Consider the following 20,157-nt stretch of genomic DNA (forward strand, 5'->3'; position numbering starts at 1 on the left):
CAAGACATCGGACTGCTTCTCTGCGCTATGCACAAAACACCTCAAAATAACCTTACTGCTACTAGAATATTACTATTAGAGTAACTCCTCCTACTAGGATAACAATCTATTTTTGCTACTACTTCTGATTTCCTTGTGTAGACCCCATATTTCTTAAATGGAAAGATAAAACAAGTAAGAAAACATTTTCAAAGTAGAAGCATCTGACACAACAGTGATTAGAAGGACAATGATTACAATGAGAGAGAACTTGAATACTTTGCCAGGTTCTTATTTTACACCTTTGTCTCTAAATTTACTTCACCTCTTACCTTTAGCAGATAATACCTACATTCATACATATATATCACCTTCCTTTTCACACACACACACACACACACACACACACACACACACAGAGCAATTCTTAGTTCTGCAGCCACCAAAGTTTGCATGTGGGCTCTCTGAATGCCACCATCTCAGCTCCTCCACTCTAAAGATGACATCGGACCATAGGCAAACTAAGCCAACCTGGCACGCTCTGGTACAGCATCTGCTCATGGCAGAACTCAGCTACTTGTTGTCTTTTTCCTCTTTGCTCAGCTTTGCAAAGCTGATATTTTGCACTTTGTTGTTGGAGGTTTTCCCAAACTTGAAATTATGTCTGTTTCTTAAGGGTTTCATTCTGTAAACGTAGTGTCCAGTGTAACTGGCTATACTTCTATAGCACTTAATGCTACAGCATATAAGCATTTTTCTGTGCTTTAATCTTTAGTAACATACATTACTTATATCATTAACTTAAAGAGTTAAATTCCAGCATCAGTTAATGCACTGGACACACAACCTACCCACAGGTGTATCAAAAGAGGCTCATCTTGGACCTAACTATAACTGGCATGATCTTTTGCCAAACTATGACATAAAAATCAATGACTTTCACTTCTTTTTTTTTTTTCTCCCCGCTAAAGGAACTGCCTTGTGTGTATTTGGTATTACAGCAGAGATCAATAGCTTTTTGGAAGTCAAAATGATTAATGATTTCTTACCTATGCCCGACAGCACATGATCTTCGTTCTCCTTGGAAGGAACCACAGAATCTCTGAAAGGCTAGAAAAAGAACAGTTGAGTTAGCTCTTTGAAGACAAATGACAAAATAAAAGTCATCTTAATAAACACAATAGATAGCACCACTCCCAGCCTCTACGAAAGATACAAATATGAATTATAATGCTGACACTACAGGCTCGAATGCTAGTCATAACCAATGAACAGAAGTCCAACCCAAACTATATCCCACTTTCCATGCGAAGTTCAGCCCTCAATTTGTTCTTCCCATACAAGCTTAGCTCTGCTCTGACCAGTTTACACGGTGTTTTGGACAAAATAAAGCAATGAACTTTTAAGGGAGCTTTTCTCTGTTACCGAGTTGTTCACACCTATAGAATTACCATATGTCAGTTTGTCCTTTCAAGGAGAGAAATATGGCCTTTATTGCCTCCTTAACATAGAGACAGCCAATATGGTACTACACCTCTTCCCTCCAGCAGGATTTATGAGCTGTCACACTCTGCTCCAACATAATTTTTCAACACAGACTCCACAAAGCATATAGAAACACACAACGCTGTAATAAAATTTGAGATGACACAGATTATAACATCTGAATTTCAAAGAATTGATCGATCTTACATATAGCTGTCAATTAAAAAAAAAAAAAAACTAAGAGGTTATTCTTTCATAACAAGTGTCAATACAGTAAAATTCTCCAAAATTCAAATGCTGCTGAAAATTGATAGGCATATCCTATGAAGAAGATACTACCTTACCAGATTTGCCTGCTGTTTCTCTGAAACTAAATCACTATTTTGACTTCATACCAGTTGAACTAATAACGAAGCTCCTTTTTTAAAGTTTAATAAAAATAAGACTAAGGCAATGATTTTCTGATTACACAACCAGATAAATAAAAATAAATAGCAGAATATAAAAGTAGGAAACATATACAGCTGACTAACCACAACGGGATTTTCACAAATACTGTTCCTCTCAAAAAGCTGTTAGGTAACTCCATGTCAAAGGGTATCTGAAAGATAACAGGAACTGCCTACTTTTTACACACAGCATTTTTCCCAGTCAGTCCCAAGCAGTTTTTGACAGGCCTGCATCTGATCTGAGAAATGAGCCAGGTAAGGAGTCACAATTACCCAAAAGGTCCCTCTCAAAGACCAACTTGTGTCATCTTAAGGATGAAAGCTGCACATACAGGAGATGGGTTTTGCTCCTGCCATGCCTGAAGCTGAGCTGTGTGTGCTCCCTGAAGGAACTAAGGATGACCACAAATGCAGGAGCTTTCTTGGCTAAAAGCAGATTTCTTTTTGACCTAGCTTTCCGGCCCACAACCACATAACAGGTACTTTCAATTAATAACCTACACACTTAACTATCCCTGCAGGATAAGAACGAGCAGAAAATGCCTTTTGGCAGGCATCTGTCGCCTTATTTATTTGTTAGCCCTAGGAGGTGCTCGGATAGCCTAGTAGAGGTTGCCGTTTCAAAACTTAAACTATTTGTATTAGGAGAAATCTGTACCTTCACATCATCCTGGGACAATTCATCAGATGCCAAGTTCACAGGACCTGTAAAAGCAGAGAGTCCTTCTTTAAATAACAAACAAATGCAGTTTGTGCCGCCAATGTCTCTGCTTTTCCAGTGCGCAAACAAACATGCAGCCAGGGCAGAACAATGGCCCTTTGCAGCCCCTGCATCGCCCCGGAGCAGCATTCCCGTGGGCACAGCGCGCGCAGGATGCACAACGAGTGCTATGGTATTGTCACGGGCCAGTTATGAACAGGCTATTGAAATTAAAGAGACAGGCTAGGAAAATGTGGGGAGTCGTGAGCTAGCAAGTGATTAACCCCAAAGTGATCAAAAGATCCTTCCCGCCCAGTTCTGAATCTGTGCCTCCCACCACTAGGCAGTTTTTTCCTGAAAGGTTTGTGTGCATTTTGTTAATCTAGACTTTGGATTTTCACACAAAGAATTTCATACCAAAAAAAATGCATATACAAACACACACATATATATACATATATGTCACCCTTTTATGGCTTATTCTCCAGACTATGTGAAAGGTCAGAGTAGACACAAAAACAACCACACTTGGCAAGTTTAACCCAAACCCAGCCTCTAGCACTATTGTAAAGCAGCAAAGGGGACTAATCTGCTACTGGAATGAAAATCAACACCAGTGTCCCCAGGGCTCCTGAGGCATTATTATTTAGTAAATATATTTTAAATAATAATAATTATGTAACCACAGTTATGCTGGTAAATACGTTCCTTTTTATACTGAATATTTTAGTTCAAGGTCCATTCTCAGGTACAGAGATGCCTCTCCTCGCTTCAGCTGGAGCAAGCATGACTCAGCAGCTGTTGGCGCGCGTTTGGGGATCTACCTGGAGGAACAGCAGCTCTTCGAGGGCCCCTCCTTTATTAAAATTACACGAAGTCTAAGAAAATGCTTTAACAACACATCTTTGGAGGAATAATTCAAAGACAGCTGTCTTTTCCCTAAATCACACAAGTTCCAGCAACCATGACATCAACAGTACCTCTGGGTGCTGGCTAGAGACAGGACTGCAAAGGAATAGGTCCATGCTAATCAATATCTGAACATCTGGTTCATTTTCAATTAATTCACCTTCTTTAACTAACTACAAGGTACCACTGCAGCCCTACCTCCCGCACTAGCACTGAGCCAGACCAACGGTGGGCACCTCACGCAGCCACTGCGCCTCGTACCTGAGGCGGGTTGCCTGAGGGCAAGCGGCACGCACGGGCCACCAGGCCCGCGGGTATGTGCGGGCCCCCCTCTGCCCAGCACGCTGCCGAGGCGACCAGGCCTGCCAGGAGACACGCAGGTGTCACGGGGAAAATAACACCTGTTCGTAAAGCTGGGGCCTACAGGATGGCTGCAAAGGGGCTTCCAGGGCCTAACAGCCTTAAGGACCAAAAGGTGCCCTGGACAGGCAGTAAGTCTGCAAATCAAGCTGTCTTTTTTGTTTTGTTTTCAAACACAGTAAGCACAATCACAAAGCCCAAATTACTTATACTCATCACGGCTGCCATCAAATAAATCACGCCAGGCACCACTCTTCAGTGAGGGGGAAGAGCCGACTTCCTCTGTGACTGTTATCCAAGAAAAGGATGTTCAGAACCTCAGAGGGAGATTTCTGAACTTCCGACAGCTCATTTCAAGAAAATGAATTTCGAGATTCCTCTTTTGTGGTATTGACATGCAGCTGACAATATGGCTACTCACGTTTATAATTCTTAAAAGCTGTTTTATCTATAACTAACAGTTATTTTATAGAAGCAAAAGGCTTATAGCTCCAGATAACTGTATTCAGCCAAATTACAGACATAGAATTTCAAGATCAGAATAACAGAAAAGAGCAGAAACTACTAAATTAACCGAGCTCTTTTTCACCTTTGTTCTATATCCTCACTGGATAAAGCATCGTTCCATGTATTTGAATTTAATTAAGTTCCTAGGGGAGACCCACAGCTAGGCTGTAGTATCACCTTACACTGACTCACTGCTCTGGTGCGATTGCATTTCACAACATGCAACTCACTGCTATAGCAACCTGTGCCAGGTAATACCTCAGAGTTTCTGATAGCAGTGTGCTTTGAAGATCTGTTGACCTTGACTTCAGGCCCACCCAGAACTAAGTATTATTTATTAGATCAGCAGCTGTTTTAAAATTTGAGAGGCATCCAGTTATGACAGTAATGCCCCAAGCTTAGGACCTCATTTGTAATGGAGTTTCACTGAATGCACCTAAGAACATGAAGTATTCTGTTAATCATTTCAAATGATTTCTACTTGTAGTAACAGGAGTTTCAACTAAATCTATTGAATGATTACTAACGAGAGCATAAGACAGATCAATGGTCATCAGTGATATTCATGATTTCTCAATATCTGGATTTGGTGGCAGTTACTAAAAAAGGCAAAATAAATGTTCAGTGGACATGGAAGCAATAGAGACACCAAAGGCAATATGAAAACATGGAAAGATCAAAAAAAGATTTACTGCTAATCACTGTAAAAACAACAGTGTTCCTCATGATCACAGGTAGATAACAGAATGAAACATACGCAAGTCTAATTATTGCAACTTGCTCATTCAAATATTGGATCCTGCCAAAATGTTGCATACTCTTCTTGCCATTGACTTGAAGTGAGAATGCGTTTTTCTTTAAATCAGGCACAAAACAACTCTATTCCATCAAGACACCAAAAACAGTGAGGTTCAGCATTTTTCCACTGACAACACTATGAGGTAGGTGCCCAAACATCTTTGCGAATCTCAGCTTGGAGAAAAAAAAAAAAAAAAAAAAAGAAAAGGTGGATCAAAAGCTTTACCATCAAAACTCAGAATTCAGAATGAGATGAGATAAACTGAACTTGCAAATCCTGGGGGATCAATATCCATTGATGTCCATTATTTGCTTGTCCCAAGTCAGGCCAAATGAAAACTGGCTAGGGCATCAGACTAATTATCACCTAGAACTTTCAGTGCCCAAGCTACTGCCACACATATTGTTACCAGTCCATACATGGTATTCCCAGCCTGTACCATACCATCAGTGAAGAGCCACATGAAGATGATGTTGGCCAGAGTATAACACTCGGAGGAATATCCAGAACCAACATGTACACATTATGTCAATCAGATAGCTTGTAAACTTACAATAATAGGTTCATAGTTTACAACTGCTAATAGTTCTTCATCATCTCTCTGAAAATTTACATTCTGTTGGCATTACACTTGCTGTCTGTACACTGCTGGATAATATCTAACACTAAACATAATCACTGTTTTCCAAGTATATTCACTCACTTAAGGTTACTAGCTGCTGCCACTTGGAATTGTAGTACAATACTTTTTTTTCTCTCTCTAGTTTTAATTCTGTAAAAAAAGCTTATGCGGGTGCTCACATTTATGTTGCTTTTGATAGAACTGCTTCCAGCACAGGAACAACAACTTTACAGGATTGGCGTCCTCGCACTTTGAAAATGAATTAATTATTTTCACCTAGTCACTTCATCCAAATATACAGCACTAGCCATATAAACAAATGACAGACTGATTAAAAATAATAATAATAATTAATTCCTGACAAACATATGTAGATCATAGAATCACCATGGTTGGAAAACACCTTTAACATCATCAAGTCCAACTGCAAACCCATGACCACCATGCCAGTTATATCCTGTCCCTAAGTGCCTCGTCTACACGTTTCTTGGACACTGCCAGGGACGGTGACTCCACCACTTCCCGGGGCAGCCTGTTCCAATGTTTCACCACTCTTTCCTGGTCTGCCAGATAGGAGACTATTTCAGTTCTCTTTTCCCTGGTCCTGCCAGCAGTGAGGCTGAACATTTGCTTCCAAGAGGCACACACACACTCTGTAGCGACATGGTCACCCACCAAAAAATCAACTCAAAGGACACAGTACTTTTACAGGCACCATAGAGCATGCCCAAAGCACCACACTTTTGATGCTTAGGGGTTTCTCTTTTTGTGATTTTCTTTCAATTAGAAGAGATCGTTGTTCTACAGTTCATAAGGCTGTATCTTGATAGAGAAAAAGCATGATAGTCCCATCAGAAAGCACAGTCCCCCAGTCCTTACAAACTACTCACCAAAATAGTCAATGTCTACTTGAAATACATGAGAATTTCACCACAATAAAGTAGGCTGGGCTAGATCACAAACCTGTTCATACAAGACGTTATTCTATTTAATCTGCTCTTATCTTTATTAAGTTGATTTGCTTGGTTTTACTGGAATTTGCTGGTTGGAGTGTCAGGTCAGCTAAACACTGCCCTCTCCTGGAACTTACTGACATTCTTCTAGTTCCTACAATAAAATTAGTACTTTCTTTTTTTCCAGTCACTGTAAATGCCTTAATGTTTTCTGAGCAATTCCAATTTGACATCGGAAAACTGATGCTCTGCGGGAAACATCATGATTTACACAACTCTTACAGCATTTGACTTGAGTATTCCACTGTCAGGTCTCTAGTGTCATATGAACTATGTGATCTTCCTGAATAAATAAATGGTTTAAGAATTTGTGCCAACTTTCCAGACCTTTTAAAGACTGTAACATTATGGAATAAAAAACTGTACCTTCTATAGAGCATGTTGTACTGCAGGGCATTTTTGGACTTTCCACTGTCTCAACTTGGTTTGAATTAATACTCTATAAAAAAATCAAAACAACAGTAACTGTATTGGATACCCATGACATTTAACTTCATTTTTGAGTTATCACATAAAGACTAGGACACAAATATGTTATAAGTAATATTAAAAGGACTGAAAGGGATTCCTCAGAGTATCAATTTACCCTGAGAGGAAAAAACAATAAAATATTTCCAAGTACAGACAGAAATTACCCTCTGCTTACAATACATAAGGGCATCTAAATAATCAGATTTAGTACTTGTACTGTTTAGCACTGTTTATAACTTTCTTCTCCGTGAGAAAAGAAACATGGGAGTTATGAAGAACAGGTTGTTCAAAACTCTTCTAATTAACCTTGAAAGCATCCCTCTGAAGTTAGTATGTTTTAGAGACAAGGAAATGGAAAGGAGCCTCCACAAGGACTGAGCCCTGACTCGATGGTCAGGGCTGGCTGGAAGGCAGGAGCACGGCCACCACAGCGCCTGCACCCAGGCTGGGCTGGCTCCTCCACCTCCTGCTCTGCTGCCTCTCCATGACATTGCACCCAATAACAACATGATGCGAAGGACAAAGCTGGTCCTTAGCAACTACACTCAAAAGACAAAAGAAAACAAGACGGCAGACAGAATGCCTCCAGCTAATTGATATTTTATTATTATTATTTTCCTTCTACAGCTAGTTTTCCTGTTTATCTAACAAAGCAGCAAACAGAGAAGAGTTAATATGAATATGAAAGAACAAAGCTAGGGAAAAAAAATGGTTCGAATTCTGTGGACAAACTGTTTGAAACTATTTGGAAAGCTTCACAGTCATCAAGCTGAATTCACCTCCTTAGGAAATTATCAAATTTGTCTATATCAGGGGAAAAAAACACACTAAAAAAACACACTAAACACAACCATGGTTGTAATCATTTTAGATGATTGCCTCATGAACAGTTTGCCCCATTGTTTGGTCTAGGTTTGTTTTTTCGCTGCCAACATTTCACATTTGGCCTTTGGTCTCTGTATTTCTTCTTTCACAGAGTACCTTTCCCCTGCACTGGCTGTGCTACCTCCAGCAAACACCACGGTCAAACGAGTCCCCTTCGCAAGCTGATGCTGGCAGGTCATTAGGATGGAATAATTCCAAGTTCTTTCTCTGTCTTCAGAAATCTCTTCTACATACTGCCTAGCAAGCTCATCAAAACCTATGGGTTTCAACTTTTTGGACTTGCAGGGTCCCCTAAAGGGGGTCTAACTCAAGCTTCCTGACACCATTCCTTGTTATAACTTTTTGGTTACCTTTTTAGGCTTTTAAGGAATAGTTCAGGGACTGATACGAATCCATGGACCAGACCCTGAAAAATGTGCATTAGAAAGACTAGCATTTTCCCAAGTGAATAGTTTGTGCTGTTGCCTAAGCTATTCATAGACAAAAATCCACCGCCTCCTATCATACCTGAAGCAAGTTCTTTCTTTTTAGTCCATGTCATCTTCTGACCCATCCTAAAATAGCAATGTGGTCATTTATGTGGTATCAAAATATAATACAGTAGATGTACAATCTTAATTTGCTGTAGATAAGTTGAATATTCCTGCATAGCAACAAATTCTATTTTTAACAGACTACATATTTTGAAATCTGTAATGCCCACCTTATGCTTTAGATCCAACTAAGGGCTGCAAGTCCTTGTTTGCAACAGGAAGAAAAGGAATTTTACCTTACCATTTCCTTATAACACACCATCTAAATATAGCAGTTTGGTCATCCTCTGCCCCAGGATGACTTCTGGTTACTTAATAGAAAATTATGTAAACCATGTGATCTTTATTACTCCGACTTATTTCTACTAAGTGCTAATACTCAAAAGTAGTGCAACACTGATAACTGAGAAGGGTGCACACAAAGGAGGATCTAGACTGCAGCAACTACAGGAATGAGCAGAAGAGAAACTTACAGTTGAGCAGAAGAGAAACCTATCATCGAGAAGAAGAGAAACTCACAACTAAAGGCTGGTTTTGCAACCTTTAAAAATACTTGTCCCCTTAAACCATACAAACATCTAACATACCACCTTTTTTCCCCCCCCAATTTCAAAGGCTGGAAGAAGAACAAGGATTGGATGAGTACAAAAAAAAAGCAAATTATATAAATAAAATGCATTCTTCATTTTAGTCTTGATTTTCTATTGGATTTACTATCACATTCATGGAAAAGCTGCACACAAATTGGAGGTATTCTACAAGCTACAAATAAATAACTTTTTTATGTTGGAAGAACTAAAAATCTTGTGGATGACTGTACATGATTATATGCACTTACATGAGAAATCACACTTCTTTTTCTATTAAACACAGCATAACGCATAGATTATATTTTAAGTTTTAAAATCATGGATTTAAGATAACTCAATGAATATTAATAAGCAAATAAGGAATCCTGAAATAAATCATGAAAAATGAAAGCTAGAATTTAAGACTAGAAAAGAGAAAAGCCAAAGCATTTTTTCTATATTTTTACCTCACTAGTTTTATGTAATCCACTAGTCTCAATCCAGAAACAAAACTGAGTATCCGTATAGCTTTTAGAAAATCTTTAGTTTTCTATTATTATCCTCTTTACTTAAGTTTAGGCATGTCCTGAAGGATATCAAAGCAGTTTTCCAGATACCTTACAGCACAATAGAACCTAATACACCACAACTAAATTCCTCTACGGTAAAAAGTCTTTCAAGCCTCCATTTCTGCTACATGTAATACACTGGGTAGCTCAGGTTCATGACAGAAGCTCTCAAGAATTGCACTAACACAAAGCGGAATTGAACTGAATTAAATATTTGAAACAATGAACATGACTACAACTGACCACTGAATCATAGATGCAGAGATAACCAGGGGAAAATATTTAGTGTAGTCCACAGCGATTCACAAGCAAATTGGGAGGTGAAGGAGAATTTGGTTAAGTGCTCAACATATTTTATCCTCCAGCTTCAGGCATACAATCAGCTACATTAAGCCAAAGATGAAGCCCACAATGATAATCCTTCATGACAGTAACCACTACTGAAACGGGCGCAGTTTAAACTAAAAGACTGTTTAAGAAAAACATATCCAACTTGAAGAGTTCCTAGCTGAAAACTAGCAAAAAAAAAAAGCCCCGTGACAGTGTGCTGAGCTAGACGGGCACCTACCTTGTGAAGGAGAGGTCTGTCCCAGAAGTATTTTCTGAAGAGTTTAATGTCCGACTCCAAGAAGTGCTCCGCGGTGTGGTTAAACGTCAGTGTCAGAGTTCCTGATGAATGAACGAACCGTGCACACGCACCCTCACTGAGCTCAGCTCTAGAAACGTCAACTGAACGACTGCCCTGGGAACTGAAACAACACGCTCTTTAAGCCAAAACAGATGCTCAGCTCACAGGTAGAATGAAAATATAAATACAGCACGCTTCCTGCTCGCCGTCGGTGCAGACCAGCAGCAGGATAACACACTCGCTACACAAACCAGGGGCAGAAAATCTGAAACATCCACCCAGGGCACAGCTGGGCAAACAAATACTCACCAATGGCTCCATTCAGGCCTAAGAAAATTCAGCTACTTGTACGTGTCAGCAGCAAAGAAACAATAACTGCACTAGAAACGATGGTTACTGGCTAGTAAAATATGCCAGTAACAACAAGGCATAACAATACCTATTTCTCTGTATTGCTGTAAATTAGCAATAGTACCTTTTCCTGTTAATGTTGCCATATATAGCAGTGAGACGCAACCAGCAGCAAGTGAGCAGGTTTATTATCCCACTTCAGTGAAAAGCAGAAACTATCTCAAGGGAATAGGGCATTGTTTGGATGTTACAAACAAATGAGACATTCATAACATAATGTACTGTACCAGCACTCCCAGTAATTTTCTCAGACAAACCAAAGTTCTAGTAATTCCCGCATAAGCGATAAGCCATGCAAAGCCAAAACTCAAGGAGTCACATTCCAAAATAAAAAATGTAACAGAATTGTTACATATTTTTCTCTCTTTGCAAGGAAAAGCCAACAGTGAGGAGAGGCTTCTGATGCTGAACACGTGGCACGTGGTACCACAAGACACACACGGGCGATGCAGCCCCTCAGGTCCGTGAGGATGAGACTTCAGACAGCTGGCACGTGCCAGAAGGCAGTGGGCCTTTCAGGCATTTGTGGCAGCTCTGGCAAAAACAGGTCAGAGCACCAGGGCTGGGTTTGCTACCGACTTTAACTTACTCATTCAAACCTTTTACAGAGGTCACAGAGCCACCTGAGATCTTTGTGAAACCCAAGTCCCATCTTTCTGTTTATACTTATACACAGAGGGAGATATATTTTAAGGGATGTATGTACTTGTTAGCAATAGGTCTGGGTCTAGCTGCAATAGTGCCTTTGTGAGAGGTACCCGATGGCACGGCTGATCCCTAAACTCCTCAATGCAGAGCAAGTTGTGTTGGGTAACAGAGGCTCTGGGGCCCTCTCCTGCCACTAAGTGATCTCTGGTTATTAACAGCTTAGAGCACTACCATAAACCCTTCAGCTTTTCATCACTCAAACCATTTATTAAACTTTGCATTATTTGTAAGTTTTTATTTACATTTTCAACGCTAGGGCAATAAATATAGAGAGATTACTTGATTTCCCTTTTGAAAGATGGGTGCTTTGTTTTCTCATCTCCTTGTACAAGCTTAGGCAATGTCACAGCACTAAGACATGCATAAGGGATGACATTTAAAGTGATTTGAGAAGGCCAGCTACACTAAAAAAAAAATGCTATTTTAGGATACACTTCTTATAATTCAGATTTAATAAAAAGCACATTTTTAAGAATAATGTCATGCATCTTGCCCCATTTTATTGATTTTGCACTGTCATTAATAACTCTAAACACGCAAAGGGTGTTACTCAAAGACAGATGGCAGTCTCTTTAGACAAGTGTGTTCATTAACAATTCCAGGAATATGACTATTGTTATTTAATAATTCCCTTTTAGCAGACTCACAAATCTAAAATTATGAAATATTAAAATACAGTATCTTAAATTACAAAATAATTTTAGACACCATTTATTATTCATTTTGAAGGGAAAAATACAATAATTAAATGATAATAAGAAGCAACAGAAACCAAGAGAAAATCGGCTTTCTCAAAGAAAAGCCGCATATTCCTTAACAGGCAACAGTTTTTCAGAGGGAGAAGAGCAATATACTCACTTTGTGAAGTTCTCAACGAGCTCGGAGTACCCATTTTGTAAAGCCAGATCTAACGGTGTTGCTCCATCTTCATTAGGTAATGCTAATGCCAATGACCCACCAGGCTGGGCTACTAAGAACTGGGAAAGTTTAACCAATCCCAATTTCATTGCAAGGTGAAGAAGAGTTTCTTTGTGTTCAGGTTCTGAAAAATATAACAAACAAAAACACAGAAACAAAACCCAGCACCTTCCCACTGGTTTGCTAGGAAGCATCAAATGAAACGTCTCTGCAGAAATACCACAACTCAGGCTCCATTTGACAAAGACAGTAGGCAGAATTCTTCTTTCACTGAATGAATTACACCCTTAATGGCATATGCGCAGCTAAACTGGGATCCAAATACTATCTAATTTCGTGAGTTAAACACTTTGAAATAGATAATTTCAGTGTTTTTCTGTATGTATGTATATTTCTCTGTACAGCACCACCATAAGGGATGTCCCAATATGCGACAAAAGATCAGCAAGAAATAGTCATCCAGCTGCTTTGCGCTGCACATCTGTCATCAGGTTGAGGTATTTGTGGGGTTTTGTTTGTTTAAGATGTGTGATTTACCAAGGAAGGCTGCTTAACAGCACAAAATCCTTAGTGATAAGCTACAATCTAACAAGTGTAAAATGCACAGGATGATTCGTATGTTTCTCTTTTCAGAAAGGTGTTCTCACCTACCAACTTATCCTCTCTGCTTTTTAACACATTATCATCAAGCTCAACAGGGCTGAAACTTAAAAAAAAAAAAGCTGCTGGTACCATAGACTAAGGCATGAGACAGTGATACTGATGAAGGTCTTCTCCACGCTTTATTCAAAGAAAGGCTTGCCTACCTATTTTTTTTCAGACACAAAGCCCCTGTAGTTTAATGGCAACAGAGGAAACTAAGCTCAAGTGCCACTCAGTCTGTGGCAAAAATATACTTCAAAAATATTTTGAAGAGGCCTCAAGAGGTCTTAAGGCAGGATCAGCTCAACTTAAATTATTCCCAACAAAAGTTTGTCCAACCTGTTCTATAAAACTTTTCAATTACAAAAGGTTTTCATACTGTCTACAGACAATCTGTAATGTGAATTTACTCACATGAAGATTTGAAAAGTGTAACCTAGGTCACCTTTTCTCAATATGAGCCTGCTGCTTCTCCCATCTACATGGGAGAGTCACTTTCAGAAAAGCTGGACTTCTAGAGTATCTTCTCAGGTCCAAAATCATTAGCATCTTTTGCTAATGTTGGATTTGAAGTATTATAATAAAAAACTCTGTATTTCTGTATCTCGTAAGATGCCAAAATGGCAAGGAATGCCACAACAAACCCAAGAAACTTGCTTTACCTCTCCATGGAGAAAGTTATTGAGCGATCTCTGTTGAGGACCAGCTTTTGCCCTGACTGTTGGATGGTGACACATCGATTTTTTACCTCTAAGTACAATCAAAACTTGCAGATACAGTCAATTCACAGAAAGCAAGGTCAGGCCTCCTGGATAACATATGGATAAAATTTCTTGAACCTTAAGTTTTTTTTTTTTTTTTTTCAAATAATAAAACAAATTCCAGGGATTAGATACATAAAAGGGAGAGTCAGGGCACAGAACCAAGTACTGTAACAGCTGAAACACACAAAAGTATGTAGTCCAAAACTTCTATTTCACTATAGTGAAAGAAAAAAAAAAATCTCTAACCTTGCCTCTTGTTTGTGGCTAGCTAGCATGTAAGCTGGTGCATTTGCTTGCCTATGCAATGCTTCTTGCTCCACAGGCTGTGGGAAATAAAACTAGTTCTTGGTCTCCCCATTTCAAACTCTAGCCAAAAGAGTGTGTCCAGCTGAGCACTGGATCTGCTGCAGGATCTGAGGCCACGGGAGGAAGTACTTACTATTTTTCTGTCAAAAGTCTACAAAGTATTCCAAATTCAGTCTTTGGAAATACTGAAAATTGCTGTATTTTAGCTGCTAACACTAATCATTAAAAGTAGAAACTACAGTACTCTCATATGTACATGACGCATCTCACCTAATACATAAGAGGGGAATACTGTAACTGCAGTTTTCAAGTGCATGCTACCTCCAAGTCTACTGCAACCAACTCAAACATATGCAGAACTGCTTTACTAAATAGCGATACAACTGTTCCTATATTTATGGTTAAGTTAATATTCAATATTTTGCTGTCTCGTAGCCCAAACTATAAATGTTGATTAAAATAATTGTACTTATTGTTATGAAAGTTTTGCCAATGAGTTTTCAGGATAACAAATACTGCCATTTTTCCTTAAACAAATAAATTAATCTGAAGATATTTTCTGGTCCAAACCTTAAACATAATACAGCACAAATGAGTTTTCCACAAAAGAATCTGGTTTTAAAAATAACTCAAAAGAACACTAGATTAATACTCTATTGTCTTAAAACACAAGATACAGTAATATCTTCTGCTAACTCTCCACAAAATTCTGTCAACTATTTTTTTTCCTCTTAATAAGACATATACATATACCATTGCCTTTAAAGCCTGCACTGTGGACACAAAACTGAAAAGCAATTTTCTGGGTGCTGTCAAAATCGTGGCTTCTATAGGTATCAGAGGAGGGAAACTCCTTTATGAGATTATCAAGTTGAAAATTACCCAGATATTTTCACTGCTGGGACTGGAATGGAAAGGTTACAGCAGAATCACAGCATTCCAACCTAGCAATCTTCCTCTCACTCCAGCCTGAATTTGCTGATGGCCAGTTTAAGCATATATGTCAACAGGGCTATGCTGGCAGCTCAACCAGCTCTCTTCATGTACTTAAGTTAGAAAGAGTGTTCAGATCCCCTCTCAGCCTTGATTTCTCCAAACTAAGTATTTGCGGGGTGACGGTCGTCTTCTCAGAAGAGGATCAGAAGCTGATGATGTAGAAAGCCACCACCTCTAGTACCTTGTTTTGCATTAAAAACTGAAAAACAAATTCAGAAATTTAAAAGATCTCTGGACAGATCAATTTACTCTTCAACCCAAGAAAAACATTTTTCACCACAAGGATGGTTGCATACAAGGACAGGGAGGTTGCAGAGTCTCCCTCCTTGGAGATACTCAAAACCAGATCCTGAGCAACCTAACCCAATTTTGATGTAGTCCCTGTTCTGCACAGTGAGCAGGGCCAGTCACCTCAGGGATCCTTTCTTCCAACCTTGCTGCTGTCCCACCGTTATTTTATGACTCTATCCTATGATTAACAATATCAAAGCAAAAAGTACCACAACATGAAGATAGCTAACCAGTCTTTTAAGTAGGCCTGCCTAAACAGAAAAGGTTTGCACTAAAGTAGTGAAATTCTGAAACAACTTGAACAATTTTCTAAACAATTTTAAGAGATGCCTTCTGTTTCAGTTCTTCTTACTTTCCCTTCCTCCCCTTCTAGCTCATCAATGTGACATAACAAATGGCATTTTTCACCTTTTTAATCTCTATTTTCCCTTCCTGTGAAAAAGAATTTCAAATGCAAAAAAAAAGGGGGGGAAGGGGACTTAAATCAAGAAAGACAAAAAGATATTGATAAAAAATAAGGAACATAATTTGTTCAATAGCAGTAGTTCAATAGTAGTAGTAGTAGTAGTTCAATAGTAGTTCAAAAAGGAGGAAAATCAGAAAAAATAATAAGAATATAAAACTCCCGCAACATTTTCATATTTAAATGGATAAAACACAATTTTCCATCCAGACACAACAATAAAAATTCCTAAGATTTGACAGATGCTCAGCTGGCTGATTAACACAGGGTTGGATATTGCAAGGCAGGTGGTGCTATGAAAGAGATGCACTATTGGAACGTTATTTTGCATTGTATCCTGATTACACAGCCAAAACACTCTGAGTTACAACATGCTAAGCCAAATAGAGTCTGTTTTAAACATTAAATAAATCCTTTTGTTCTTCCTTGCACCTGAACTCCTTCCTATATCCAAAACAATAAAACAAAAACAAATATTTCTTTCTGACAGAAATGACTAAGCTTCTGGGCTATGGATCTTATTCATTTCCTGGAAGGAGACTAAAAACCTCAAGACTTGCAGCTTGAAGAGAGGAGGGAGCCATTACAACAGGCTGACAAATTCCACTTTTTTCTAGCTTCTTTATTTTATGTATTACCATTTTTTTATTTGCCATTAAGAAAGAGGTTGTTTATAAAGTGGACTTCAGTGCAACCCACCACTACAAAAACATACATACGTGCTTAATTTGCAGCGCAAGTGGTTTTGTGAACCCCAACACAAAGGTTGTGAAGTGGGAGACAGTCTCACATGTGTACACGCCCAGCTCCGAGCCTGCTGAGCCTGGAAATGGAGGAGATGGATACAGAGCCAAGCACAGGCAGATGACTTCCAGGAGAAGATCATTTCCAGGCTCAGAGAAGATGGGTTGCCACTCTCAAATCAGCCATTCGCTTGATCATCCTGGACCATGAGTTGCCATGGGACTGATGTAAACTGAGGTGAAAAAGTGAATAAAGCACCAAGGCAGACGTGAAGGAGGCAAGGGGGGAAGCTAAAACGTCCATTTTAAAGGTAGTCTTAAGAAGCCTTAAGAAGTCTTGTCACTGCAGTTTTACCAGCAACACCATCGATCATGGTAACAGCCGCACATCTCAACTACTCAACTAATGACATTTCAGCTGCGCTTACTACTTGGGCGAACACAGCAAAGACATGAAACTACACACAAAATCATTGCAATTAGCAGAGGGATACTTCTCTTCCATTTGTGCGGCAGCTCTCCCTCAGACTGTTTATTTTATGTTTGTTTCTCAAGCGCTACTGGTGCGCTTAACACAAGGCAACAGTTATATCAAAGCCAGGTGCAGAGAAAGCCACAACCACCTTCAGTACCACATGTTTAACAGTACCCAATACAAAAGAAAGGTACGAAAATTCTCCTAAGTCATTGTCTAGATACAGGCTTAAATATTTGTCTCTAGTGTCACTTACAACACTTCCTCTACTCACTACCATAACGTGGTTTACAATGACCACCTCCAAGCCCTCAATCTTTTTTCCCAAAAGGTCCCAACACACGGGGTCTCAAACATCTCTTCATTGCTGTTTCTACTACATACCAGAAGATGAAGGCAGTGTGTTCCCTGGCGAAGTCGAGGTTCAAGCATGCTTGCTAATATCTTGCTTCATGTCACAGTTCTCTTGGTTACCAAAAGGCACTGAAAGATACTCCTTTAACCTCTGATGCTTGTGCTTGCATCTTTCCTCATCTACCCCATGCAGTTTCTGAAGCTCCTATAGGAGCAGTCTGGTTCTCTAATCTTGTAACCTGTTTCCTGAAGGAAAATGTCTACCTCTCCTCACAGTCCTCACCATACCTATAAATATTTATCTGCTGTTTCCAGAAGGAAAACAAAGGCACTTTGGTCTTCTCTTCTTTTCCTTCAAAAAGTTGAAAACACAACCGAGACATAATTTAATTTAGACCAAAAATATGATGTGCCTCGGTCATGTTTGAGTGGATGAAGCTTATCAGTAATTTGTTTAGCAATAAGCAGGAACAATAACAAGATTTACATTGAAAAAGGCAGGGCAAGGGAAATCAAATCTAAAATGTCACAGAAAATGGAAGAATATTCCAAAAAAAAGCAGATCAGAAGCCAATGAGTTGGAATTCTTCAGTTCATTTTGCAAGAGCCATTCCTAGAAAATAATTATGAAGCATTTTACGGGGAAAAAAAAGAAGTCTTCATGAAAGAGAATTAAGTGTGGACACTGCTCCCTTTTCTATGATCCACAATCAATTCTCATAATCCAGGACGTAATTTTATTGCTACTAATAGCACTAAATCTGAAAGAGCTCTCTTCCTCTGGAAAATAACTGTACATGCTGACAAAGCCAGCAGCAAATGTTCTTGTTTAATTAACAGCACAGTTAAGTCACTCAGACAACCTGAACTCTGCCTCACAGCAATGCCCTTATAACAACCAGGAACTGAGGCAACCTCAGTTGTGTGTACGTAGCACAGGGTCCTCACTGAGACTGCTCTCCTCCTCCAGCAGCCAGGGGAGTTAAGCTTCAGCGCATGTCACAAACGTAAGTTCCAGTGAAGATGATTAATCTATCTTTTTGGACAACAAAAATATACAGGTAGATCTCACGACGTTCTCCCAAAGCCCTGTTTCTAAAGCACCAGAGCTTATGGTCAAAAGCACAAACAGATATCAGATGGTGAAGGTGCTGGGAGCGCCTTCAGGAAGGAGGGAGGCGCTTCAGGGCGCCTTGGGAAAAGCACCTGCAAAGAGGAGCAGCCGCCCCAGGTCTTGAGGAGTAGCAGGAGCCCCAGGAAGTGGCTTCCCTCATGGCCTCTGTCAAAGGCAGGCACTTCCCAGCACATGCTGAGCTCCTACTCCCATGTTCACCACTAACTTGGACAAGAAAAGCCCACGTTGGCACAGCAGCCTTGAAAATTGCCCATGTTGAAAGATCGCCCTAGACTGATCCTGTTGAAAGAGGAAAGGATACATTTTTTAAAGTTACCTTTAGGCATTTTTCTCATCCAAATTAGATCACGCCATCTTTCATTTCACAAGTAGGATAAGGTATCACAGCTGGAGAGATTACTACATTTGTTTCTACAAAGAAATTTAGTCTACATTGTGTTCAGGAAAAAGAAGGGGTTAAAAGAATCCTACCACAGGAAGTAATTTTTTTATTTTATTTTATTTTATTTTTGGTAAGCAGAAAAGTGTGGGAAAATTCTTTTTTTTTCCAACCAGCTCTAGCAAGCTATACAATATAATATTTGCTTATGATTAGCCTCCTAAATTGAATGATCTCATTTACAGAATAAAAATATCCTTTATAAAGATACAATTAGCAAACAAGCAGCTTCTCCATCTGGCTCCTTTCTACACTTTTTCTGTCCTCAAATCCACCACCAACTAAATCCCTGAGCATAACATATCTGTCAGGTCCCTACGCAGCTACCTTTCGCTCTGGCAGGAAATTGGTCGCAGGCCAGGTGAGCAGAACATCCAGTCAGTTCTTGTGAGTGGGCAGCTTACGACATGCTTGTCAAACTTAGCATAACTGAGGATTACCGAAAGGTTCGTGCTTTCTTGCTTCCTTTGTTGAACTTAAATAATGTGTCTAGCAAGTCCCAACCTGTGCAACTCCACTAAATTCTTGAATTATTTGCAATGTTCTCTAGACAATCCAGCCTCTCTCTTTACCCAATCCTTTTTATACCTCATAAAGGGAGCACAAACACTTTTTCCAAATACCACAACTCCTATGAATAAATTATTCTTCTATCTTTCCATCTAGCCATGTGTCTCTAAATCCTCATAAAAATGAATTAAGTCCAAATACACCAGATGGTCTAATAATTTTCTTCAGCAATGTCATTCAAAAGTAAGATTTTTTTTTCTCATAAAAATAGCCCAAGAGCTCTGAAAGCTGACAGAATTAACAGCTCTTCAGTCTCACAAGTTTGAGGTCCTAGCTAGGGAGGGCTGTTAGCACCCAAATCTTTTGCAATACTGATAAAAGAACATCCTGATCTTCCTGAGCACCAAGACACTATCAGACCTTTTGGGCAAGGAGTTACAGGGACAGCAAGCAGGGAAAGAGGGTTCCCCCTGCCTTCCTAGCTCCTCGCAAATCTACTTCTCATTCAGTTTAATCTTTCATGA

General features: G+C 39.4%; 1 protein-coding gene across 1 annotated transcript in view; it reads right to left on the reverse strand.

Annotated features, from left to right (window-relative positions):
• The window catches only part of ARHGEF28 (Rho guanine nucleotide exchange factor 28), a 120,697-nt gene that overhangs the window by 67,756 nt on the left and 32,784 nt on the right, over positions 1–20,157 (reverse strand). Inside the window, exons 5-9 of the mRNA XM_088536739.1 lie at positions 12,456–12,639; positions 10,419–10,614; positions 7,190–7,262; positions 2,572–2,618; positions 1,029–1,089 (exon numbers count right to left, since the gene is read on the reverse strand). Of these exons, the coding sequence (XP_088392865.1) occupies positions 1,029–1,089; positions 2,572–2,618; positions 7,190–7,262; positions 10,419–10,614; positions 12,456–12,639 (561 nt within the window). The remainder of the gene's footprint in view (positions 1–1,028; positions 1,090–2,571; positions 2,619–7,189; positions 7,263–10,418; positions 10,615–12,455; positions 12,640–20,157) is intronic.

This window comes from Tinamus guttatus, unplaced genomic scaffold (genome assembly GCF_059628265.1).
Source record: "Tinamus guttatus ecotype Peru unplaced genomic scaffold, ASM5962826v1 Tinamus_guttatus_pri_ptg000705l, whole genome shotgun sequence".
Lineage (NCBI taxonomy): Eukaryota > Metazoa > Chordata > Aves > Tinamiformes > Tinamidae > Tinamus > Tinamus guttatus.